Genomic DNA, 27,309 nt, shown 5'->3' with positions numbered 1-27,309 from the left:
CTGTGTTTAATGCCTGTGTCTCACTAAACTATAACACAACTACTTAGAGTAAGGCACAAATACTCCCAATACCTACCAGAGTGCTTAACACAGAGTAGGAGCTCAATTAATATTTGCTGGATGAATAAATGAGTGGAGATAGATGGGGAAAAAAAACCTACTTGTTGAGTATTTACTCTGTGCCAGAAACTGTGCTGTAGGCTTGAGACTATATAGCCTTTCTCATTTAATGCTTACCACCACCATGAAGAAGGCATTATTATTTCCATCCTATAAAAAAGAAAACTGAAACCCAGAGAAACGAAATATTTTGCCTGAGGGACTAGAGTCCTGGACTTCTAATTCCACATCTATGTTTTTGCTCAACCCTGAAAAAAAGCAGCAAATGTTGGGGTACTCTGGGTTTAGATGTCCTCCCACACACAAGGCAAAAGTAATAAAAGTTTCCATTTGCTCTTTTGGATTTTTGGTATGGAGAAACTAATAGTTCTTAGTCACTTGCTGTAAACCGAGCACTGTGTTAAGCATTTCCATAAACCATTCTGGGGCAGAGACAGCTTTTTGTTCCAATACCCATTCTCCTCTTCCCCACAATAAGAGAGTTTACAGATTGAGACACACACACACACAAGAATGAATATCCCAACTCTCCATTCAGCTAGGGGTGGCCATGTGACTGAGTTCTAATCAATAATTTGTAAGTAGTACATCCAAGAATCTTCTTAGTTTCCTCTATTCTTTTTCCTGGAACATCCATGTTACCATCTATTTTTTCAGCCTTCCATTTGTGAAAAAAAGAATCCTTCCTACAGATTCTCTGACCAAGCTTCAGTCTGTTTGCTTCCAAAGAGTCTCTATCTACACTTAGGCAATGCCAGTGGAGTTCACCTCTTTGCAAGACTGCCCAAATCGCTGACTGATAGCTCTAATATTAAGATAATTTTTTCTTACTAGATTGACAGGCTTAGACATGCAAAACTTTAGTGGTATAGGAGCTGTTGTTGTGACTTGAAAGGATGGTTTTGTTATCTCTCCCAGACATGGTGTTTGACAAAATGTGCAGTGAGGCTCATACAAAGGGAACCTTTCCATATAGTTTGTGAATTTTATCACGAATCCTTAAAGGTAGTGTCTGCAAACTTCAGACACTGGGATAAGTCCACCTCTCATATCTGTGGGGGCCTGGGGCAAGAGAACAAATGGACACCTGTGCATCATATGTCTAATATTTACAATTGATAAACAAAGCTAGCAAACATTTAAATAAAACATGCCTCTCTTCCTTCCTTGACAAAGACAACTTCATCATGATCTGGAGGGGTCAGAACTTCAACTTCTTGGAATTCTTAGAGTTCTCCCCAGAGCCAGGCGGCATGGGGACTGCCTTCTCTTGGTTCCTACAGTCTTCCCTGATTCTCCTCCCACCCTCCTCTCAATCCTGAATCACCTGGGCTTCTTGTGCAGGCTCATGGATAGCTCAGCCCACAGGCCACACTCCATCTCCTCACTCATTCCCCCATCCACCATTCTTCCTTGGCCATGCCTTCTAAGGATGGACCAGGGAACTGGCCTACACAGGGCATGGAATTGGGCCAGGGTCCCTTTGGGCAAAGAATTCTAGGGTTCTTTGTATCCACTGCATGGTATAAGGGTGCAATTTGTGGGGTCCTGGCACAGGGCCCTCCTTTGCTGTCAGAAGGGGTACAGCTAGTCAAGGCTGTGTGGCTCAAGGCAAAGTTCCCCCTAGCTTAGGTTTAAAAGATGTACTAGGTGGGCCTGGGACCTCATAATAGTAACTAATGAGAACAATCACTGGTACACTGGAAAAAGCATGGTTTGGGCAAAGTCTGAGCCATACAACTCACTCACCACATGTTCTAAGCCAAGGTACTTAACCCCTCTAGGACATGGTCTTCTCATTTGTCAAGCGGTGATAACATCTACAGCCAAGCCTGTAGTGATCAATTCACCTCATCCTCTATGCAACAAGTAGAGTAGTAGACTCAGGGCAACCACATGGATGGACTCTCAGCTCTACCACTCACTCACTGTGAAACCTTGGGTAAGTCTACTCAACCTCCATGTGCCTGAGTTTCCACATTTGGGAAGTAGGGTTAGTAACTATCTCACAGTGTTGTTGTAAAGATTAACTGAGACAAGATGTATAAAGCACTGAGAACAGTTCCTGCACATAGTAAGCTCCAATGTATACAGCCCAGGGCCTAAAATAGAATCAACAACAACAAAGAAATATTGAGTGTTTTCTCTGTACCCTCATGGAGGTTACAAAACAGAAATGTGATTCACCTCCTTTTGATCTGTTCCATCAGTGCAATGAGCGATGGGTGATGATAATAATAATAAATAGACACTGTTGGTATATAAGGCCTACTAGTACCTTCATATCCCTCCTCCTATTAGACCCTACTAGGTAGGGCAGGGATCAGTCCCCACACATTCCAGATGGAGAAGTCCCTGTTCAAAGATACATAAAAACTTTAAGTGGCACCAGTGAGTTAGATCTTGTGCTTCAAGATTTTCGGGATTCAGCAGGACCCTGCTGACATTGGCCATTTCTCCTCCAGTTTTCCATCCATCTCACGGACACACTCAACTTCCTGCAACTCCCTAGCCATGTCCCACAATTTACACCACTGAGCCTTTGCACCCACTGTTCTCTCTGCTTAGGATGGCTTCTTGCTCTTCTCTGCCTGGCTGCCTCCAAGATCCTCACTCACCTCCTTTATCAAGTTTTCCTTGAAAGTGCCCCCCTAATGAGGCTGGGTTAGGTGTTCCTCCTTGGGGTTCCCACAGCATCCTGTACTTTACAGGATGTATCAGTCCATGTTGTAATGGCACAGTGTTTGTCTGTACCCTGCCCCAATACACCTAGTCTATGAGCTCCTGGAAACCTGATACTGTGTCAGTGCTCAATGAATTCGGTGTCTGGCACAGAGTGCCAGGGCACAAGGCACATGTGTAACGAATGTTTGCTAACTGGGTAAATGAACAGTCTTCCAAGGATAAGCCATAACGTATCCTGTCCTCAAGACACTTTACTGTCATCTACTGGCACACTGTTGTAATACACTTACAAATCTGCACTGATTACAGTGTGGGGTCGTTGTACAGTGTCCAACCTGAATGACTGGAAGCCCTCAACTCGATTCTAACCAGAACCCAGAGCACTTTATACCATATGAATACCACCCAAGCAGCTCTAGCCTTCACAAGGCCTCACCTTCCCAGGAAAAACACTTGTTTTGCCCATCTCTGGAATGTTTACTGCAGAGCCTGGCAGACAGACTTGGGCTGAAGCTGAGGGTCAGGCAGTCCATCCCCCTGCCTGGCTGGGAGTCAGAAGTCTGTCTCCTGACAGGCCACACAGACTGCTGCCTCCTTGCCGGGGGCTCATTCAGGCTTGAGCTGCCTCTGAACAGTTCTGTCTGGCAGAGGGAAGGGTAGGGATGGTCTGGAATTCTAGATGCCTTGGGGGCTGGGATTGCTGCCTTTGTAACTGCGTGGCTGTTTGACCTCAGGCAAAACGGACGCCTCACTGTGCCCGAAGGCTGTCTCCCTAATGCAGACTTCTTCCTAATGCCCCAATATGTTTATTCTTATAATGAGCTCCTGAATATCCCAGCCAATCACTCAAGGCCTTGGCCTTGGGAAGAGGGTGGGGGAAACTCTTGATTCCAGGAAGCTTCCTTCTCTGTGGGTGGTCTCATATTTTACTGCCACATCAGAGGCACCAGGAAGGAGAATATTATAAAACCAGCGCTGCCTGGGGTGGGAAATCCCAAGTTTGGGGAGGCGGGATGTGGTGTGTGAATGAGATTTATGAGGAGCGGGTACTCAGTTCTTTCATGGCGACAGCAGGGGCAGAAGGAAGAGGAGAATTAGCACAAACAGGATCCACCTGTGTCCAAGCGACACCCTCCTAATAAATGTGTCTGGGATGTAGAGTCAATGTGGCTGGGCCTTGGCTATGTCCTTCCCAGGAAGGAGGGGTCAGGAATGTTCTGTCTCAGGCACAGCCCTCTTCCCACAGGTCCCCCCTGTAGGGGGAGGGAGGGAGGGCAGGGATGCAGGGATCTGGCCCAGGAGAGTCTCATGTTTCTGATGCAACATATTGGTTGCTTATTTGTGGCCTGGACTTAAGCAGGGGGAGATGGGCTATGGATCATGCAGGAAATCATTGAAGGTAGACAGGCTCAGGGCTTTCCCAGTCAGCAAGATGAGAATCACATGGCATGCCGGTTGGATGGAGGTGTGGCAAAAGCAGGACCTTTGAATACAGAGGTCCAATTCAGAGATCCATTCTGGCTCCATTACTTACTTGAAAAAAATAACTAACCTGCCTGGCCCCTTCCCACGGCCAGCGGGAACCCTCCAATGGTGGGGCAGCCTCTCCATACCACCTTGCAATTAGGGAACTCCAGTGAGTTAGGGAGGGGAGGGATCCTCTGAGGATGACAAGGCCCCTTGCACCCATACAGGGATCTCTAGAGGTAAGAAACTAGAGCCCCAAGTCACTGGATATGACAAATGGCCCCTCATTGGCTTCTGACAGCAATAGAAAAGGAGATTTTCATGAGTAGGTCTGGTCACTATTCACTCCCTTATTTAACCACCATTTGCTGGGCCTCATATAGACCAGGCACCCTATTAGGCATAAGGGGAAAGGTTGCTCCACAAGTGCCAGCTCTTGTGGAGCTCACATGCTCCCAGAAAAGTCAGAAAACTAACTAGGTGAAAAAGTAGTGGTAAGAATAAAATGCACAAATGCACAAATGGTATGAATAAAATGCACAATGGATGATAAGATGTGAAGAGCAGGGGAGATCTGACTCAGGTTGGTCAGGAAAGCCTTCTTCAAAAGACACTTAACACATATTTATTGATCAACTACTATGGGCCAGAGCCTATAGGCTCCAAGGAAGTAAGTATGAAGAAAACATAGTCCTTGGCCTCAGGGAGCTTACTACCTAACAGGAGGGAGAGACTCATAAATGGACAATGACCACACAGGGCACCAGCCCAAAGATCCAGGTCAGCCCACAGAAGGGACACCCAACCTAGTCTAAGGGTCAGGAGCCACTTCCTTGGTAAAGTGGCCCAGGTCATCCATTAACCAATCCAGTATTTGGAGCCTATTCTTTGCCAAGGCCAAAGGCTACAAAGATGACTGTGAGAGGCTCTGGATGTGTGTGTATGTGTGAAAGGCACAGACAAGAGCAAATGAGTTGGGCAGATGCTGGGGGTACTCAGGGAGGGGACAAATCTTCCTGGGGCATGTCCTAAATGTGCAGGAAAAATGAGTAGCAGGCATGGTACAGAAGACCTAGATTTGAGTTGGCAGCTGGGGTACCTGCTACACGATTTTGGACAAGCCGTTACCTTCTCATCTGTAGAACAGGGATAGGAAGATCTACCCACAGGTTAGCATAAGGATGCAGATTTGAAGGACTCTGGGAACCTGCCAAAAACGTGCTAGCAAGTGTGCTACTCCCTGGTGGGCTGCGAGGGTGGAACTTCACCTCTCCAGGTAAAGAGGTAGATGGGCACTGCTAGCACTGGAGACAGATCCAGGTCCTGTCTAGCTCTATTTATTTCCTTGTACTGCCTCAGACAGACATCGACCTTCCCAAGCCCCAGTTTCATTTGTAAGTGCCCATGAATGATATCCTGACACATGGCAGATGTTTAATGTCCCTCTCTTTCTCTCCTGACCTTCACCAGGATGGGAAGAGGGCTGAAGTCAGTTGGGTGTGTCCCTGGGGAAGTGACATGTCATTTTCTCTCTCCAAGAGGAGGAGGAAGATGGCAGTATCTTCCTTGCTCTAAATGAAACTCCTGCTTCATGTCTAGCCTAATGGAAACCTGCCTGGACTTCTCCCTGGAATCTCCTCTTCCTCCCCAGTATAGGCCTTTAGGGTACACAAAGTCATCAGCCACCCACTTACCATGACTGCAGAAATCGGGCTAGAATGTCATCTCAGTCCTTACCCCTCTCCTTGCCAAAGACCCTACACTGTGTCACCTTCATTCCTACAGATATTTGAAAGTCCACAATCTTTATTACACAAAGAGAATTAGTTAACATTTAGAAGGCTAAGCCATTCCCCACCCCCATCCCCTGCAAACATTTAATGAGCATCTGCTAAGAGCCCAAGCTGGGGAAATGCCCATGGAAAGGTAATACACTGAAAAATAATTCATACCAAGGTACAAGTGACTAATATCTGATCATTCCAGAAAAGGGTATAAGAAAAGATGGTATAAGGAGGATGAGAAGGGGACCATGAGAATATTGAGTGTTTGATTTAGAAAGGGGGAGCTGGGGGCTAGGGGGCAGCGGTGCCTGGGTGGTTCAGTTGGTTAAGAGTCCAACTCTTGGGGCGCCTGGGTGGCGCAGTCGGTTAAGCATCCGACTTCAGCCAGGTCACAATCTCGCGGTCCGTGAGTTCGAGCCCCGCGTTGGGCTCTGGGCTGATGGCTCAGAGCCTGGAGCCTGTTTCCGATTCTGTGTCTCCCTCTCTCTGACCCTCCCCCATTCATGCTCTGTCTCTCTCTGTCTCAAAAATAAATAAAGGTTAAAAAAAAAAAAAAAAAAAAAAAAAAAAGAGTCCAACTCTTGATTTCAGCTCAGGTCATGATCCCATGATCCTGGAGCCCCACATGGGATGGAGCCCCAGGTTGTGGGATGGAGAGATTCTCTCTCTCCCTCTGCCTCTCTCCCCCATATGCACACTCTCTTCCTCTCTAAAACAAATAGAAAAATTTAAGTCCAAAAATAAGACTGTGGACTTCATGAAGTTTACCAGTTGGCAACTTCTGATAAAGAAGATAGGAATCAGGATAAATATGTATTCTAGCTCTTCTGGGTCTGTTTCCCAGCTAGACTGTATGTACCATAATGGCAGGAGGGCTGTTTTGTTTAGTGCAATACTATGGTCTAGCGCAGTGCTGGGCACATAGGGGACCTTGGATAGATGGGTGGATGGATAGAAGCATGCATGCTCATACAAGATATGAGGCCTTTCAAGGTGTGAAGGGCAGGGCACAGAAGGAAAAGGCTGAGAGAAGTTATTTTTCATCCATTCTTCCCTCCTTCACTCCCATCCATCCATTTATTTACCCTTCCTTCCTTCCTTCCTTCCTTCCTTCCTTCCTTCCTTCCTTCCTTCCTTCCCATCCATCCACCCATCCACCCACCCATCCACCCATCCATCCATCCATCCATCCATCCATCCATCCATCCATCCAATCACTTACTCATGCATGCATGCTTCTATCCATCCACCCATCTACCCAAGGTCCCCTATGTGCCCAGCACTGCGCTAGACCCGAAGTATTGCACTAAACAAAACAGCCCTCCTGCCATTGTAGTATATACAGTCTATCTGGGAAACAGACCCAGAAGAGGAACTAGAATACATATTTATCCTGACTCCTGTCTTCTTTATCAGAAGTTGCCAACTGGTAAACTTCATGAGGTCCACAGTCTTATTTTTGGACTTAAATTGACTACTTACAATAGAAAATTCATATAAAAAATTCAGATTTCTGGCTGTCCTTGGAAAATCAATGACTTAGCAACACCAGGCCCTTATTCCTGCATGGTGACAACTAGGTGAGTGAACTGAAGCTGCTGCCTTCAGAGGGGACATCAGTTCTTACACCCAACACAGTCCCCATGGTTCTGTCATTTTGTTGAAGCTGAAACCAAGTGGCAGACACCATTTGTCATAAATCATGTGCTGTTGTTTTCCTTACAGCAGGGAAATATTTCTCTATGCCTGTGCCTTTTCCTGCCACCTGCCCCTTCACTCACAGACCATCTTGTCTCCTGTGAGCAGCTGCACAGGCAACCCCTAATTTAACTAATTCCATTCTGAAGATGGCAATCAACTCAGTGCAAATTTTCAGGAAACCCACACCCTTACCCTTCCTGAAGATCCAGGATGAGTGGTCAGGAAAATGGACACAAAGCACCATCTGCTCTCTTGCCATCACAGATAGCCTCCCTCCTGCCAAGGAAACATGTCCTAGGCAGGCTTCCACAGGCCCCAGGAGAAGAGACGTTCTGTAATGAGGCTGGCATCTGCCCAGTGACCTGCCTCCCCCAGGGCAAGGCTGTAACCAGGTGGGGTGAAGTCTGTAGACTCAAGCACTGGAACAGCTATTGCTAAGAAAGTCATGGCATCTCAGGGACTCCATGAAAGGTCATTCAGAGGACCTGGGTGAGAAAACCACGTTTTGGAGGAAGAGGAGAAACTCACAAGGTAAACAGTTGAATTCTTCAGAGAAAAGCAAGGCAAAGTCAGAGAAGTGACTGAGACATAAAGTCATAGAGTAAAAAACAAAAAGCTTTAAGCTCAAGACTCCTTCGAGGGCTTATAAGCCAACCTCTTTATAGTTGGAGCCTCTTCTGCCTCCTTCCTTCCAAGTGGCCAGCCCAGTTGTGCTCGAACACCTGCAAGTGATGGGGAGATCATTCCCTCACTAGGAAGCCCATTTGATCTTTGGATGACTTTCCATTCTATATATTGAGCTGAAATACCTCTCCTGCTTAGTTGGCCCCACTGTTCCCAGGTCTTGTCTTGTAATGAAAGAAGTCTTGTAACTCAATGGTTTCTAAGTTTGGCTCATCATCATTAAAAACAAAAACAAACAAACAAACAAACAAAAACAATTTCCCAAGCTCTACTTTGGATATTCTGAGTCAGTAGTTCTAAGGGCACTCTGCAGTGTGGCCTGTCCTGCACCTATCTGAATTTCCAGTAATAGCACCTCCATTTGCATCTGCACTGATGGAACCAAGCAGCTCTCTTGCACGTGGTCTTGGTGGAACTGTCCCAGGACATGCTGTGGAACCAGCCAGGTTTGTGTTTCCCCAAGGTTTGGATTTGTTGGCAAAGAGGCACATGGCTGGGAGGGAACACGAGCTGGCTTCTCTAGAGAAGGCTGCCTACACAAGTCCCAGCCTCCTAGATCCCAGGGGAGCCCTGGGCCCCAGCCTCTCCGAGACTTGAGTCTTCATATTCTCTTTTGATTCTGTGAGCCTCCACATCCAAAACATCCCCATTTTGCCTAAGTCTGCCAAAGTCTACTCCTTTTTCTTGCAAACAAAGAACTCTATCTAACACAGAAGGTGTAGGGTGGTTCCTGGGAATCTGAATGTTGTTCTGATAGAAACGGTCTTTGGGGGAACATGATCTTAATCCATCATCATTTGACTTATGAGAAAAACGAGGCCCAAAGAGAAAAGTGGCTCCACTATGATCCCATAGCATCAACAGAGAAGGAAGGAATCTGGAAGAAACGGCATCTATCAGATTTCTCCCCACATTCCCTTCTGCTCAAAGACATTTCCCCCAGATTTTCTAGCCAGTTTCAGAGGGTGAAGACTCTACCAGGGCGAGAGACAGCTCTTCACTGTTTTCCCCCTCCCTCTCTCTCTCCCTGAAAGAGCTGGGTAGGAAGCAGCAGGGGCACCAGGCCTCAGGATTGGACAGCAGGAAGACCTCACGGAAAGAGGTCAGCACTTGAAAAATTCCTCAAGTCAAAGGGCTTGGGGCTTGGGTGCCACACAAGGCCCTCACTGTGTGCGTACATTGTCTCCCTGATAAAAGGGGCCGGGCCTGGGAAAACGGAGCCTGTCTCCAGGAGACTAGGCAGGCTGCTGGGGAATGCCCAAGGCCCCTCCCCTCCCCCAGGCACCAGGGCCAGGGAAGCAAGGGGGAGGGGCAGGAGTGCAGGGCAGGTGCCCAGAATGGGAGGGGTGAGTCCAGACATCCAGAGCCACTCTAGGTGCTATTGGGTGGCCTGTGTGAATTGGTGAATGAAGTGAGGAGGAAGGTGACATTAGGCCTTTCCTTTCTTCCTCTCCCTTCCATCCCTGTGTTTCCCCATAGGAAACAGCCAAGGCTTGCCTTGTTCAAGGAGAGGTTTGGGGGTAGAGGAAGTGGTGGGGCCAGATGTGAAGATTTTGTTTCCCAGAGCCAAGTCTCTCCAACAGAAAGGTGTGTGTCTCAGTTGTGAGACCCCCGAGCAACTCTAGGAGGAGGGGACCAGTTCAGGCCTCCATCTTGTCATCTTCACAGTAGAGTTCTGCCAGCTTACCAGCATCCAGACACCCCTCCTCCAGGCCTTCTGGAAGACAGCCCTCAAGCATATCCAGCTGAACTGAGAAGCATGCCAAGTGGCTTCCTTCCCCTGGCTTCCAGCACTATTATATTCATCAGCAATTAGTAATTGCAATTAATTGTTAATACAGTTACCATTTCAGTGCCTGTTATGACAAGCTAAGCCCTGTCCCAGCCCCACCCGTGCCATCATCTCTAATCTTGGCAAGGACCCTTCACAAAAGATATACCATGATTCTGCCTCACAGGCTGGAATGTGAGGTTCAGAGGTCAGACCTCCCAAGGTCATGTAAGTGAGAGGGAGAAGAGACCTGGGCAGTCTGCCTTGAGACTGTCTACTAGTTTTATTTCCTCTCTGCTGGTGACTGACAACTCTCAGTCCTTGTCACAGGCAGGGAAAGCTGAGAATGGGGTCAACTGAGGGGCCTATTTTGGTTCTCTGACCAGGAAGCAAGAGTGCAAAGACCAGCCTCTCACTTGGGCCCATGTTAGCAGGCTCAGATGGTGGCAACTATCTCTCGTTGCCATCCTCCATAAGTAGGGTATCTAGATAAAGACGGGTCACCCAGTTCAATTCGAATTTGGGATAAACAACCAACAATTTGATAGTATAAATCTATACCAAATATTGTAGGAGATAAATTGATTGCTTATCCAAGTATTAACTGAGTGGAATCCAGCAACCCTACCCCAAAGCCACTGCTGGTGGGGGCAGCTCAGCGTTCAAATACCCCCTGTAGGTGACAAAGTAGGAAGCAGAATGTCCTGGTCACCATGGGGCCAATTAGGCCCACTGCAAGGCTTTGAGGGGCCTGCCAACATGCCCTGAAGTCCTCATGCCTTCAGTCAAAGCAGCCGGAAGCAGTTCAGCTCCTCAAGTGGAGGCTGGAGCCTCAGAGTTACCAGCTGAACAATGAGGGGTGGGGGGTGGGGAGGGAGCTTGGGCAAAGCATGGGCGTCAGGTACTCTTCCTGAATTCCAGGGCAATTGACTATTTTCTGAGAAAGACTCTCCCCGAGGGCATCCTCGATCCTGAACTCTCCCTTAATAATAAGATCAGCCTTTAGCAAGAGCATCTATTTGTTTGTTAATTAAATCATTCGTGTTTCCTATCTTACCTTGTGCCAGGTGCTGTGCTGGCCTCTGAGGATACGGTGTTCAAGCAAAGGAGGCCTAAACTCCACCCTCCTGGAGCCTATGCTCTAGCACAGGACCACAGCACAGGCAAAGAAACCATACACATGGAAAAACGCCTGTAAGGGAGAGGAACAGCGTGTTCTCACTGAAGCCTTGGAACATTCCTGTGAGCTCACTGGTATGGTGACAGTGGTGGCATTATGGTCCCTACTTTACAGATGAGGACACTGAGGCTCAGAAAGGTAAGGTGGCTTGGCCAAGAGCTGGTAAGCAGCAGAGCTGGGACTTCAACCCCAACCTGCCACCAGCCAGCCCTGAGTTCTCTGCATTTTACTTTCCTTCCCATTTTAACTCTCTTAGGAAACATGTCTGACATGTGTTAGGAAATCACATATTTAATATCAAAACACAGGGGGAAAGAGCAGAAAACATCCTGTTGGAGCCTGAAACTGAGGAAAATAGCCCAAAGGCAATTTCTGTGAAGGATCCAATTCCCAAACCTGAGACCAGGAGTGTCTGGATGGCTACAGGAACCCCCTTTCCTCCTGGCATCTTCTCGTTCCAGCTGCCCACAGGGCTCCAGCAGGGTGGGGCCGCCTGGCTTGAGGTGGGGCACTTTCCTCTGAGGGTGAGGTCACCGGGATCCTGTGCTTGGCTGCAGTGCTGTTACATGGAGTCCTGCCACCCTGTCTCCTCCCACTGCTCTCAGACACAGGGTGTGTGCGGGTGTGTGTGCATGTGTGACCCTCTCTTGAGCAGGCTCTGCCGGCCAATGCCCTCACACACAGCACGGGAGGGCTTGTACTCAGGTGGGAAAAATGATGAGAGAACAGGGTGTCCAGAATGGTCTGAGCTGGATTCCCAGATGCCACTGACATCTGTTTCGATTTTGGGCTCGGGGCCTCCGTTTTCCTTACATATAAAATGAGAACAGTGAAAGTACTCCATCCAGTTGTTGGGAGGACTGACTTAGAGCATCTATGGAAACCTTTTTGGTGGTACAAAGTACATAAGTGTTTGCCACATGACAATGATGAAGATATGACCCCAACCCCAAAGAGCTCATGGTTTATTCATCTGTGTGTTCATTCGTTTTTTGACCAAGACTTTTCAGCATCTATCTCTTGCCAAACACTGAAGTCCTGTGCAGGGGTCAGCAGGAGCTGTGGCTCCGTCAGAAATGCCTAGGGTACCAACCTAGCCACCCACCTGTTTTTGGTTCCCTGAGCAGGGGCCTGTGTTCTGTGTTCTGCTTCCTCACCTGTACAATTGCCCTCCAGGCCAGTCAAGAAGTGCCTACGACCAGAGCTATGTTGGCAAGTGATTAGACCAGAGCTGTGTTGGCAAATGATTAATAACCAGCTCTCTGGGGAGAACTGAAAGCCCTATTTTGTAGCATTTGCCAATTTCCATGGTGTAAATGCTCTCATGTGGCCACTGTGACTTTCTGTTGGATTGAGTATGAAAGGGGAAAAAGAGGATTTCAGAATGTCACTCAAGTCCCTCCTTAAGTGTCACTGTCACCATCCTCATCCGTCATTACCAATAACTCATCACCTCCAAAGTTACTCATTCAATCAACAGACATTTCCTAACAAACTACCTGCCCCGTTGTAGGTGTTGGGATACAAAGACACCACCTGGGAGTGGGACAGATGGGGTGGTCGTAGGAGGGACACAAATTATTATACAACATTTCTTGGTGAATCTAGAAATGCACAAGGTGCTTGGATGGGTACCACTGACCATTATTGAGTAGGACAGCGTAGCCTGATACACTCCAGGCTGGAAGGATAGTAGCAGAGGGGTGTTTCAAATCAAGAATACCTTTTCATTTCCTCCCCAACAAATAAAAGAAGAAAGAAACGCAGGGAAGGGTGGAGAATATAAGGGAAGGTAACAATAGATCATTGTTGAAATGGAATAGCAGACATTCTGGGAACAAGGCCATGGGTGAGGTAAGAGGGGAGGAGAGCCAGAGTTCCACAGGCCATTGGAGGGAGGGATTGGGGGCAAAGGCTTAGCCGCTTCTATCCCCCTCACCCCAACACCCTGCTCCTCAACCCCATCCAGCCTCTGGAGATTTTGTAGGTAAAACCATGAGCAGGGAGGTACACTCAATCCAAGCATGATTATGAGCAATCTTTTTTTGGTCACACTCAATGTTTTGATTTTGAAATCAAACCTGGAATTCTGGTATATTCTGTGGGCAATAATAAAACTTTGTGCCAACTTTTTTTTAGACAATCTCAAATAGCAGCCTTACAGTTATCCTCACATACTGGAAAATAAAGAGCCAAGATTTTACACATAGGTGAGTAAAAACAGACACCCCTCGACTGCATGTATTATACTGCTGAGTCCTAAGGTAAGGTGACTTTCAGGCCCCGTTATGCTCATTAAAAGTTATCCTCATTGGACTGGAGTGGGGGCAATGGTATGCTAATTGAACATTTACTGTGTGTTAAGCACCAAGGATATAAGGAAGAACAAGACACAGGCCTTGTTCTGGCACAAGAGACAGCCACCTGCTAGCCAATGATCATACAGTGTGAAATTACTATAGCACCATGAAATACACTTTACATTATATAAAGGAGGTGGTTGTTAGCAACGTTGGCAGGGTCAAGGGTGTCAGGGAAGACTTCACAAAAGAGGTGACACCTGAGCAGGCTTTTAAGGATGAATGGAAATTGGACAAGTGAATGAGATAGGGAAGGGCATTCCAGGTAGCAGGAAGCAGAATGTGCTAAGGCAAATGTGTTTGAGAACCATAGGTTGTTTTTTTGTAAAGCAGGAAGTGGAGCTGGAGACAGAACTAGAGGGAGGCAGGCAAGCTGACGAATGAATCTGAACTTGAGGACAATGATGCAGCAACAGAGGGTTATAATAGGGGATGAACGGTGGGAGCAAACCGATCAGGTCTGTGTTTCACAAAATGACCCTTTGATGGTAACATGGAAGGTAACCAGGGGGTCAAGACTAGAGGTCTGGGACCAGTGAGGCTGCTGGAAAATTCTAGGCAAGAGAAAGAGTGGGCAGGCAATAAGGCTGAAGAATACTGAGCCTGAGATTCATTTATTTTATTTCTCCTTTCCCTTGGTTCTTGTGGTTCTTCAAGATTGATTGGTCTCCCCTCATCCCAGAGGATAGCACCAACTTGAGTTCAGACCTGTTACTGAACTGGGCTTTATGGAGGCTGGCCCAAAGTTCCCCAAACACCACTGCTGTAGCTGGGCTCACCTCCATGGCCAATCCCAAAAGGTGGTAGGATCTTACAAAGTTCAGCCATGAGTTGTTTTTCCCAGCAAAGGTGGCTTTGGGGCCCTCTATTTCTCCTCAGAGGATGAGAAGTCCTTCTCCCTGGGTCACTCAGCAGGTAACAGATAGTCCTCGGGGGACCCAGGCTGGTTCAGAGAGTCTGCAAGCTGGCCTCTGCCAGGAGGGGGAGCGTGGGGGCTTCCTGCAAACTCCCTCAGCACAAGGAAACTTGATTCTGCAGGAAGGCCCAAGACCCAGAATGGGAAGACAGAGGATGTGGGACTGAGAACAGAGAAAAGGGAGCAGCATTGTTCCTGGTGGGTTCACTCTCAGTCCAGACAGTGGCTATCTCCCCCTTCATTATCATCTCAAAGGGGGGTAAAAAAGGGGCCCTGTGAGCTGGCTTCTCCCCTTTAACAACTTCTTCCTCTCAGGAGACAGTTTGCACAATGGAGGAGGGGCCGGGTGGGGGCTGACCCAGGCAGCCCACACTCTGCCAAAGCTGCCCGGGACAGTGGGGCTGGCCCGCCACCTGCTGGCCACTCCTGGTGGCGGGGAACAAACATCTTTCGGAACTCTGCAGGGGCAGACTGGGATTTCCCAGGCAGCCAGCATCAATCTGGAGAAAGCTGGGAATGTATTAAGATTCAGAGAGGTTAGGAAGCTGAAGAAGAATCTAGGATGGAGTTCTGCAGAAGCTGATGTGTCCGCAGGCAGGAAGTCCCCAACACAAACTTCCAGTGGATGCAGAACCAGTTTCCAGGAAAATTAATGTGCCTCAGTTTCTCCATTCTCCCTTTTACTCACTGAAGGGCAAGAGAAATACTGCTGTTTGGAGACCTAATTAAAGTGTGGGTATAAGAGGCATGATTGACACAGACTGGGAGACACTCCTCTGGCCAAAATCATGCCCCCCATCAGCATACACAGCCTAAAATTCACACATTCACACATGGTCTTCAGATTAGAGAGATGGAAACCAAGTCAAATTTAAATGTTACTTGGATGGGTGAAATAGGTGATGGGGATTAAGGAATGCACTTGTCATGATGCACAGGATGATGTACAGAATTGGTGAATCACTATGTTGTACACCTGAAACTAACATAACACGGTATGTTAACTAACTGGAATTAAAATAAAGACTTAAAATAATAAACGTTACTTGGGTGAGGCCATTGCATTTTGGCCTCGTTCGCTGTGCCCACACACCATACTGCTACATACCGCATGGGCACCGGGAGGACAGAGATTAATTAATAAGACCCAACCTTATTACTCAGGAGCTAACAGGCACAAGTGACCAATAGAAAACTGCACAACAGGATAAATCCTAATCCACTCTGCCCATTATTGGGGATGAAGAGATTAAATAAACATGATTATGAGGGGCTGCCATCAAGATGATTAATGTTGCATAGGTCACAAAAGTCTGCAATAGCAACACACACGTAAGTAGCATCTACTGTCTACCAGACACATACTAAGCACTTTTATATTAACTCAGATTTTAACCCAATTGCATGCATTAACTCTACTAGGTAGGTACTATTTTATTCCCATTTAGGTACAGTAACTTGCAAAGGTCATTTGGCTACTATGGGGTACAAATGGGATGTGAACCTAGACAACTTAGCTCTGAAGTCTGTGTTCCTCACCATTGTACGGTGCTGTCATTTATCAGCTCACCCTCCAAACAGAAAGTAACTTTCTTGATAAATAGGTTTTTAAATAACCCCTGACCATTGCCATATCATGGCAAACCCTGGCTGAGGCCGAGGAAACATGGTCAGCACGGTACGGTCAAAACCAAGGTCAAGTATGGGGCTGAAAAGAAACAAGAAGACTGCAAAGGCCATGCAGGCATTTTGATTAGTGGGCAGACAAGCAGCAGGGTTGCACAGGCAGCAGTGCCTGGAAGCAAAATCTCTGCAGAAATCAACCACTAAATTCAGAACCTAAAGATGCTGCTTTACATAAGCGCATAAACAAATAAACAAGGCTTCATGAGGAGAGGCTCCAAGCAAGCAGCAACACTGAAGATAATGCAGACTGGATCAAAACAGAGGCCATGCCCATGATCTCACCTTGCTTAAGATGAACTAACTTTTTAGCAGGAAAGTAAAGACTGCTGTCTACACCTGCTGAACATGCTTCCATGTTGACTGTACTGAATATCATACACTATAAATATCTCCCATTCCAAAGTACAGGGTCAGTCATTCCCAACCTGAGTTAACTTCTCAAGTGAATGTGAGTGTGCACATGCATGTTAGAATAACAGAGCCTGTGACATGCTCGGTGAACTGAATGCATTAACTTATTCACCTAAGACCTATTTACCAGGTGCCTATGATGTGCCTACTACGTGGCAGCCTTTGAAGACACACGCATGCAACCTTGCTCTCCAGCCCCATGACCATTTATGAGTCCACTGTCAGAACCGCCCTGGATGGAGTGCTTCCAGGTCTCCACACTTGGCATTATTTTCTAGACTGCAAGTTCCATGTCCCCAACTAGGACTGATAATATTTAGCATGCTCTCCACCAAATATTTGGTGTAGAGACCTATCCTCCAACTTCAGATCCATGTGAGCAAGGTCTGCTCACCACTTACCTGAGCACCTAAGGCTGTGACTTGCACTCCACTGGTGCTCAGTAACTATTTGTAGAACAGTTTCAATGACCTTGACATGTCCACTCTCTGACTCTGGAGAGCTTACCATGGATCAGCATGCCTAACAAGAAACTGGAAGGCATATCATTTCTGCCCATGTTTGATGTTAAGAGAACAGGTTCTGGACAAACTCAGGCACTCTGGTCTCAAGGGTGTTAGATAAGGACTGTGGGTCTCTGTTCATTTCTTTTACCCTCATAACAACCTTACTGAATGGATGGAGGATGGCTGAGGCTGAAAGGCTAAGCAACTTGCCTGAGTTATTTCGGGTTTTTAAAGTTTTCCATTCTTAGGAAGGTAATATGGGATGTATACCATATATTATATAACACTTCTAGTGAGCTCTGAGCAGTACCCCATTGCAAATGTATTAACATGTAAATCAAGGGGGCGCCTGGGTGGCTCAGTTGGTTAAGCATCCAACTTTGGCTCAGGTCATGATCTTCCAGTTCCTGGGGTCAATCCCCGCATCGGGCTCTGTGCTGACTGCTCAAAGACTTGAGACTGCTTCAGATCCTATGTCTCCCTCTCTCCTTGCCCCTCTCCTGCTCACACTGTCTCTGTCTCTCAAAAACAAATAAACATTTAAAATTTTTTTTTTAAAAAAAGATGTAAATCAAGATTGCCATAAATCATTTACGGTCACACACAGTGAATGGTATAACGAAGACTGTTAGAGTCTCACTTTCCCTCAGATCAGGCTTTGCTGCCACATGGATTATAAAATATTTTCCAGTTTTCAGAGCTTTTTGGATTTTTGGATTTGCTGGCAAGGGATTGGGATTGTAAACGTAAAGCACGAAACAGGTGCCATGGTGCCTGGCACGCAGTAGCCACATAGTAAATGTAGTTTCCTGCCCTCTGGCCAGTCTCTGATACTCTGATCAAACCTCTCAGCTTTCCCCTCTCTTCCCTCCCCCAGGAGTGAGATAAGCCCCCATCACCTCTCTTGCCCCTAGGCAGATTCTGGCTTACCAATCTGTGTGGGCATCATCAATCACCAATAAGATCCTGGGCCTTTGAACAACGGGAGCAGAGGGACCCGGAGGCTCCATCAGCCCTGAGGGGGCTGCTGAGGTCTGCTTCATGGCACTCGAGAAGGAGCTGAAGAGGCTGGATCCTGGAGAGGAGAAGGAGGCTGCCAGGGGCTGGGGGTGCCTCCTCTCCATGGCTGGGGATGCAGGGGAGCTGGTAGAGCTGTCTGGGCGCTGCAGGTCTGTCATGTAGCCATTAGGCAGGTTGGCCACGAAGCTGCTGTCAGAGAGGCGCCGCCGGAGGAAATTCATGGCTACAGATGGAAGAGGTGGCTTGTTCCCACACAGACTTGTCTAGGTGAGGCCCAGAACACAGGCGGCCAGGGATAGGAGATGGTAGGGTCTTAAGCCGGAAGAGCCAGGGGAATCCTGCCCAAGTAGGCTTCAGCTGTCTTTGCTAACCTGTGGAAACAGGCCAACACACACATTAGTGGAAATGACCTCTGCCCTGTAAGAGCAAACAGATATGGCACCTTCCTGCCCCACTGCTGGGGGCAGTATAAAGTGGGACATCTTTTTGGAAAAGAATTTGGCAACATGTAATCAGAGCATAACCTTTTAACCTACAATTTCCATTTTCTGGAATTCTCCCCCAAGAAAGGAATCTCAGTTACAGAAAAAGCCTTCTGCACAAACATATTTTTCATAGCATTATTTACACTAGCAAAATATTGGAAGGAACTTTAATCTTCAGTCACAAAATAATGAATAAATAAGCTACAGCACACTCAGTGAAAATTTTTGTGGCTATTAAAAGAGGGAACATAAAAAGAGCTTTTAGTACCACAGAAAAAATTTCATGTTGTACTTTGAAAGATCATGCTACAAGTTTATAGGAACAGAATGACTACAACCACATAAAAGATGAAATGACATAACTGTGAATAGAAAATACATTGGAATGTTAACCACAATTATATTGGGGTAATGTAATTACATGGCTTTTTTATTCTTTTCCACTTACCTATCTTTTCAAGACTTTCTAGAATATATATTGCTGTGGACTGAACTGCGTCCCCCAGTTTTCATATGTTGAAGCCCTAACCCCCAATGTGCTGTTAATTGAAGATGGTGAACTTAAGGAGGTAAAGTTGGATGAGGGGGCGCCTGGGTGGTCCAGTAGGTTGAGTGTCTGATGTTGGTTCAGGTCATGGTCTCACAGTTCTTGGCTTTGAGCCCTGTGTTAGGCTCTGTGCTGACACCCCAGAGCCTGGAGCCTGCTTCTGATTCTGTGTCTCACTCTCTCTGCCCTTCCCTGGTCACACTCTATCTCCCTCTCTCTCTGCCCCTCCCCTGCTTGCACTTTGTCTCTCTTAAAAATAAATAAACATTAAAAAAAATTAACATTAGATGAGGTCATGGGGGTGGGGCCCTCATGATGAGATTAGTGGCTTTATAAGACAACACACTAGAGAGCTTGCTCTCACTCCGCCAGGCGAGGACACAGAGAGAAGGAAGCTGTCTGCAGGCCAGGAAGACGCCCTCACCAGAAACCAGCCATGGTAGCACCATGATCTCAGACTTTCAGCCTCCAGAATTGTGAGAAAATAAATTTGTTGTTTAAGTCACACAGTCTGTGGTATTTTATTATGGTAACCCAAGCAGACTAATACACATATGTACAGCTTTTCTGAACAGAAGAAAATAAGTTTAAAAAAAAACAACAGCAGAATATTCATTGGAGATTGAAATATCCCACTGAGAAAAATGATCATTCAAATGATGCAGTTAGACCCCTCATATTTTTCTGAGATTTTATATTTTTATTGAAGTAAAATGTACTTCAACTGAGATGCACAGTCCTCAAGTGTACAATTCTTTGAGTTATGATAAATGAATACACTGGTACAAGATTTATTATACTTATGTCATCTCAGAAAGTTGTCTTGTGCCCCTTTCCAGTTAATCCACACATCCCCATAGGCAAATGCACTGCTGATGTCTGTCACCATATATTAATCTTGAACTTCATATAAATCATATGTATGATTCTTTTGTGAACGGCTTCCTGCCCTCAACACAGTGGTTTTGAGACTTATCTAGACTGTATGTATCAAGAGTCATTCTGTTTTTCATTCCACTGGATGAATAAATGACAAATTTTTATACCCTCTCCTTTTGATAGACATTTGAAATGTTTCCAATTTGGGGGTATTATGAAAAGAATTGTTGTAAGGATTTTTTATTTAAGTGTCTTTGTGGAAAAAGAAAGAGTGAGAGGGAAAGAGAGTGAGAGGGAGATTTTTCTTCGGGAAAATATCTAGAAGTGAATTTGTTGGATCATAGCGTAGAAACATGTTTCCCTTTACAAGAAACTGTCATAAAGTTTCTCACAGTGGTTATGCTGTTTTCACATTTTATTTGAAAGTTCCAATTGCTTTACACCCTTATCAACATTTCATTGTCAGTCTTTAATCTTAGCCATTCTGATCGTTCTTGAGCAAATGGCTAAAAAAGAATCCTTGAGACGTCTTTGTTGCAAAAGATGATTTTATTAAAGCACGGGGACAGGACCCATGGGCAGAAAGAGCTGCACTGGGCTTGTAAGGAGTGACTGATTATATACTTTTAAGTTAGTGGGGGGTGAGGGATATCTTAAGTTTCTAAGGAATTTCAAAGCAAGGCTTGCAGGATTTTGAGGGGCTAGCTGCTATTAAGATACACTTGCTTTTAGTCTTTAATAAAACAAAAATATTAAGGAAGTAAGGCAGCCATGAATCACTTGAGGAATGTCACATTCTGCATGTTTCAGGTGTCTGTCAGTGGGTTGCCAGCTGTGAGATTTAATTTGAGCTACATTTCTCTTGCCTTTGTTTCCCTCATCAATTCCAGAGGGTGTAAAATAGTGTCTAATTGTGTTTTTAATTTATTTTCTCTGATACCTGATGAGGTTGAGCAACTTCCATGGGTTTACTTATCATCAATATATCTTCTTTCATGAAGCATCTGTTCAGGTCTTTGGCCCATTTTTTAAAAAAATTTTATTTAATTTATTTTTTTAACTTACATCCAAGTTAGCATATAGTGCAGCAATGATTTCAGGAGATTTCTTAATGCCCGTTACCCATTTAGCCCATCCCACCTCCCAAAACCCCTCCAGTACCCCTCTGTTTGTTCTCCATATTTAAGAGGCTCTTCTATTTTTGTCCCCCTGTTTTTATATTATTTTTGCTTCCCTTCCCCTATGTTCATCTGTTTTGTATCTTAAAGTCCTCAAATGAGTGAAGTCATATGATATTTGTCTTTTGCTAATTTTACTTGGCATAATACACTCTAGTTCCATCCATGTAGTTGCAAATGGCAAGATTTTATTCTTTTTGATTACTGAGTAATACTCCATTGTGTGTGTGTGTGTGTGTGTGTGTGTGTGTGTGTGTGTGTATATATATATACACACCACATCTTCTTTATCCATTCATCCATCAATGGACATTTGGGCTCTTTCCATACTTTGGCTATTGTTGACAGTGCTGCTATAAACATTGGGGTGCATGCGCCCCTTCGAAACAGCATACCTGTATCCCTTGGATAAATACCTAGTAGTGCAATTACTGGGTTGTTGGGTAGTCCTATTTTTATTTTTGGAAGAACCTCCATACTGTTTTCCAGAGTGGCTGCACCAGTTTGCATTCCCACCAGCAGTGCCAAAGAGATCCTCTTTTTCCACATCCTCGCCAACCTCTGTCATTGCCTGAGCTGTTAATTTTAGCCATGCTAACTGGTGGGAGGTGGTATCTCATTGAGGTTTTGACTTGTATTTCCCTGATGATGAGTGATGTGAGCATTTTTTCATGTGTCGGTTGGCCATCTGGATGTCTTCTTTGGAGAAGTGTCTATTCGTGTCTTTTACCCATTTCTTCACTGGATTTTTTGGGTGTTGAGTTTAAGTTCTTTATAGATTTTGGATACTAACCCTTTATCTGACATGTCGTTTGCAAATATCTTCTCCCATTCTGTTGGTTGCCTTTTAGTTTTGCTGATTGTATCCTTTGCTGTCAGAAGCTTTTTATTTTGATGAGGTCCCAATAGATCATTTTTGCTTTTGTTTCCCTTGCCTCCGGAGATGTGTTGAGTAAGAGGTTGCTGTGGCTGAGGTCAAAGAGGTTTTTGCCTGCTTTCTCCTCAAGGATTTTGATGGCTTCCTGTCTTACATTTAGGTCTTTCATTCATTTTGAGTTTATTTTTGTGTATGGTGTAAGAAAGTGGTCCAGTTCATTTTTCTACATGTCGCAGTCCAGTTTTCCCAGCACCACTTGCTGAAAAGACTATCTTTCTTCCATTGAATATTCTTTCCTTCTTTGTCAAAGATTAGTTGGCCATATGTTTGTGGGTCCATTTCTGGGTTCTCTATTTTGTTCCACTGATCTGAATGTCTGTTCTTGTGCCAGTACCATACTGTCTTGATGATCACAGCTTTGTAATACAGCTTGAAGTACAGGATTGTGATGTCTTAGGCCCATTTTTAAAATGGGAGTTGTTTATATTTTTATTATTGATTTGGATTATCTGACTAGGAGTTCTTCATACATTCTGGATATAAGTCCTTTGTCAGATATGCATACTATGAACATTTTCTCTCAGTGTTTGGTTTGCCATTTCATTTCCTTCATGAACAGAAGTTTGACAGAATAAATAACTCTTACAAAAAGTGTTTGTTGTTTACTTGAAATAATAACATCCTAATGAGAAAAAAAATTGTATCATAGGATAAGACTATACTTCCATAGCTTGGTTATTAAGAATATTTTCATATACATACAAAAATGTATATATACGCATATAAGTATACATATTTATATGTACATATATGAAATCTGTTATATATATCTGCAGATGTTTTGATAAACAAAAATTTAAAATTTTCATGAGGTCCAAGTACCATATTTTTCTTATGATTAGACCTTTCTGTATCTGCTTTTAAAAATTTTGCCCACCCCAAGATCATGAAGATATTGTCTTTTAATTTCTTAAAGAAACTTTATAGTTTTAGTTTTTCTGTTTAGGTCTATAATCCTTCCAAACTTGATTTTTTTAAATTAATTTATTTTGAGAGAGAGAGAGAGTGAGAGATAAAGAGTATGCATGCATGCACACGTGAGTGGGGGAGGGGCAGAGAGAGGGAGAGAAAGAATTTCAAGCAGGCTCCACGCTGTCAGCCTGGAGCCTGATGCCAGGCTGGAACTCATGAACTGTGAGATCATGACCTGCACGGAAACCAAGAGTCAGATGCTTAACCAACTGAGCTACCCAGGTGCCCCCAAACTTGATTTTTTTGAGTGGTGTGAGGTAAAGTTCATTTATCCAGTTTTCCAGCACTATTTATGAAAAGATGTTCCCTAATGAATTGCTTTGGTGGCTTTATTGGCACCAATGAACTGTATCTGTATGGGTCTATCTCTGGACTCTTTATTATGCTCCATTGATCTGTTTGTATGTACACAGTCTTCATAACTGTGGCTTTATAGAAAGACCTAAAATCATGGAAAATGAGTCCTCCAACTTAGATTTTCTTTCTCAAGATTGTGTAGGCTAATCTAGGTCCTAAGTTCATATGCATTTTTAAAATCAACTTGTATGAAAAAGTCTGTTTTGGGATATGATTTGGGATTGTATAGAATCTACAGCTCAGTTTGGGTAGAAGTGACATCTTAACACTTGAATTTTCCATTTCATGAACATGGTAGAGCACTCTACTTATTAAATCTTTAGTTTCTCGGTTTAGAAACTAAAGCCACCTGGGTGGCTCAGTTGGTTAAGCATCTGACTTTGGCTCAGGTCATGATCTTGCCGTTCATGAGTTCGAGCCCCGCGTTGGGCTCTGTGCTGATAGCTCATAGCCTGGAGGCTGCTTTGGATTCTGTGTCTTCCTCTCTCTCTGCCCGGCTTGTTCTCTGTCTCTGTCTCTCTCAAAAATAAGCAAACATTAAAAAAAAGTTTTAAAAATAAGTAAATAAATAAAATAAATCTTCAGTTTCTCTCAGAAATATTTTGTATTTTCCAACTTAGGAGTGTTGTACATATTTTATTTAACTGATTCCTAATAATTTCTTTTGTATTTTTCTTATTGTATTTTAAAAGACACCATTTTCTAAGTTTCACATTCTATTTGTTTGCTGCTAGTATCATGTATTTGCCAATTATTGTCAATATGCTGATGCAATTAATTCAATTTTTGTTTCTAGTGGTTGTTTATAGATATCCTAAGATTTTCTTTTTAAGTAATCATGTCATCTACAAATAGAGACATCTTTCCAACCTTAGTGCCTTTCTTTCTTTCACCTCTTCTATTACAGTGCCTAAAACCTCCACCACTGAATAGAAATGAATAGAAAGTGGACACCTTTCTTTTCCCAATCTTAGGGAGAAAATGTTTACCATCTCACATTACTAAGATGATAGCTATAGGTTTCTGTAAATGCACTGTATCAGACTGAGACCGCTCCCTGGTAGTCTTAGTTGGTTGAGAGTTTTTATCATGAATGGATGTTGAATTTGCCCAGCGATTTTCTAAATCAATTGAGAAGACTATAGTTTTTGTTTAGTGTGGTGATTTTCCAATGTTAAACCAAACTTGCATTCCTGAGATAAATCCCAGTTGGTTATAGTGAATTACCAGTTTCATGTATTGCTGTATTTAATCTGATAATAGTTTGTTGAGGATTTTTGCATCCATGTTCATGAAAAACATTGGTCTGAAATTTTCTTTTCTGGTACCGTCTTTGCTAGATTTTGGTATCAGTGTAATACTGAACTCACAAAATATATTGAAAAGTGTTCCTGCCTTTTCTATTTTCTGAAAGAGTTTATGTAATATTTGGTGTTGTCTTTTTTACTTAAATTATTTGAAGAATTCAACAGTGAGGCCATCTGGGGCTGATGTTTTCTTTGTGGAAAAGTTTTTAATAATGAACTCAATCTATTTTATATATCTATTCACAGTCTCTGTTTCTAATTCAGTACTGGCAATATGTGACTTCAAGCAATTTGTCCATTTCATCTTAGTTATGAAATACACTGGCATAAAATTATTCATAATATTTTTTATTATCCTATCAGTTTAGGATATGCAGTGATTTTCTCTGATATTCTTTTTTTTCATGTTTATTTACTTAGTTTTGAGAGAGTGAGAGTGAGAGAGACAGAGAGAGAGAGAGAGAGAGAGCACAAGCAAGGGAGGGGCAGAGAGAAAGGGAGACACAGAATCTCAAGCAGGCTCCAGACTGAGCTGTCAGCACACAGCCTGACATGGGACTCGAACCCACGATCCACAAGATCATGACCCGAGCTGAAGTCAGATGCTTAACTGACTGAGGCATCCAGGAGCTCCTCCCTGATATTCTTGACACTGAAAATTTGCTATGTCTGTCTTTTGGATTAATCTGTGTTACTAAGAATTTATAAATTTTGTTAATCTTGTGAAGACCCAACTTGCAGACTTTTCAATTTTCTCCATTGTTTGTTTTCTATTTCATTTTTATTGGGGTCTTTCCTACTCTCTCTCTTCTTACTTTGGGTTTAAGAATTCAATTGTTCTACTTTCTAGATTCTTAAAAATGTAAATCATTAACTTTAAACCATTTTTCTTTTCTAATATAATCATTTAAAGCAATGTATTTCCCTCTGTGCACTGCTTTGGCTGCATCTCAGAAATTTGACATTTCATTATTTTCATTATTGTTCAATTCAAATTATTCTTAATTTCTTTGTGATTTATTTTTGATTCATGTATTATTTAAACATATGTTTAGTTTTCAAATTCCAGTACTCCTTCCGATAATTTATTATTGTTGCTTTTAATATGATTCATTTGTGAATAATAAACATAGTCGATAAGGTTTTACTCCTTTGACATCTCTGACATTCATTGAGATTAATGTTATGGCTCAGTATATATATGGCTCAGCTCCCTCTGCACTTGAAAAGAATGGACATTCTGTAGTTGTTGAGTGTAATGTTCTATAAATATCAATTAGATTGCTGTAAGTCAGGTTCCTCAGCCAGGAAGCTGACTCCCGCTATGGTGATTTGCAAGCAGGAAGTTTATTGGAGAATGCTCCCAAGATTAACAATTCTGGGCAAGTATGAAAAGCAGAAATGAGTTGAGCTGCAATACAGTTTTAACAGAAGTGTCAGTCAATCTCACTGGGAGCAGGGAGCTGGGCATCTCTTTGGATTCCTTCATTTTCTGGCCACTTTGTTAGTCTATACTCTGTCTGCTGACTTGTCAAACCAATACAACTGCAGCTTTCTGCTTTGGTTTAGCTGCTCCAAGTCATGTGGATTGGGGATTGCTCTCAGAAAGAGTCACATAAATGTAGATCTCACCTAGTGCTTCTTTCAAGTGTCAAATCCCCTCTAGAGTCTACCTACTTTTTGCTTCTCTCTGGGAACCTAGAGAAATCTAGTTTCTTTTAAATATTTTATCGCAAGTTTGTAATTATCATCTATGAGAGCTCAGTCTAACACAAGCTACCAAATCATTACTAAGTCTGAACTCTTCCATTTTTAAAATACTGGATAGAAAGGTTAATAAAATACTAGAGGTGACAGGACTTCAGAGATCATTTAACAACCCTGTCTTAGGAGCTCTGGTCAATCTTTATGCTGGTGGGAATTCCACACCTGCTGGAGAATCACCTCAGTATCCTTTGACCAACTCCAATGTTAGTCAAAGGCTCTTCCTGTAACTTCTCCCCACTGCAGGCCCCAGTGGGAGCTTACAGTCTGGCAGAGGGAGGCATATCATAAACAAGTGAACACATATTCACTTGTTGGGGCAAGTGCTAGTACGGAATACACAGAGTGCGGTTGCAAAGATTAACGTGGCAGTGGGGCAGGGAAGGCAACCTTTAAGCTGAGACGTGAAGGATAAGGGGAAACAGAAGTATGTATGCAAAGGCCCTGAAGTAGGAAAGAGCTAGGTGCATTTGGAGAACAGAAGGAAGGCCAGCGCAACTAGGAAACAAGAAGGATATTTTTGTAAGAAAATGTTTAGAAAAGTAGAGGGACAAGATCAGGAAGGACCATGCTGAGAATAATTTTGATTTTA

The 27,309-nt window shown here is 44.1% G+C and overlaps 1 protein-coding gene across 2 annotated transcripts in view; it reads right to left on the bottom strand.

Annotated features, from left to right (window-relative positions):
- SYN3 (synapsin III) overlaps positions 1-27,309 on the bottom strand; it is a 467,188-nt gene that overhangs the window by 407,679 nt on the left and 32,200 nt on the right. For both annotated transcript variants that reach the window (XM_025926829.2, XM_086712422.1), the window contains exon 2: positions 18,202-18,662. In XM_025926829.2, the coding sequence (XP_025782614.1) occupies positions 18,202-18,512 (311 nt within the window). In that variant the 5' untranslated portion in view covers positions 18,513-18,662. The remainder of the gene's footprint in view (positions 1-18,201; positions 18,663-27,309) is intronic.

Source organism: Puma concolor, chromosome B4 (genome assembly GCF_028749965.1).
Source record: "Puma concolor isolate L17-30 chromosome B4, mPumCon1.1.hap2, whole genome shotgun sequence".
NCBI classification, from domain to species: Eukaryota; Metazoa; Chordata; class Mammalia; order Carnivora; family Felidae; genus Puma; species Puma concolor.
This window is presented reverse-complemented; position numbering and strand designations above follow the sequence as displayed.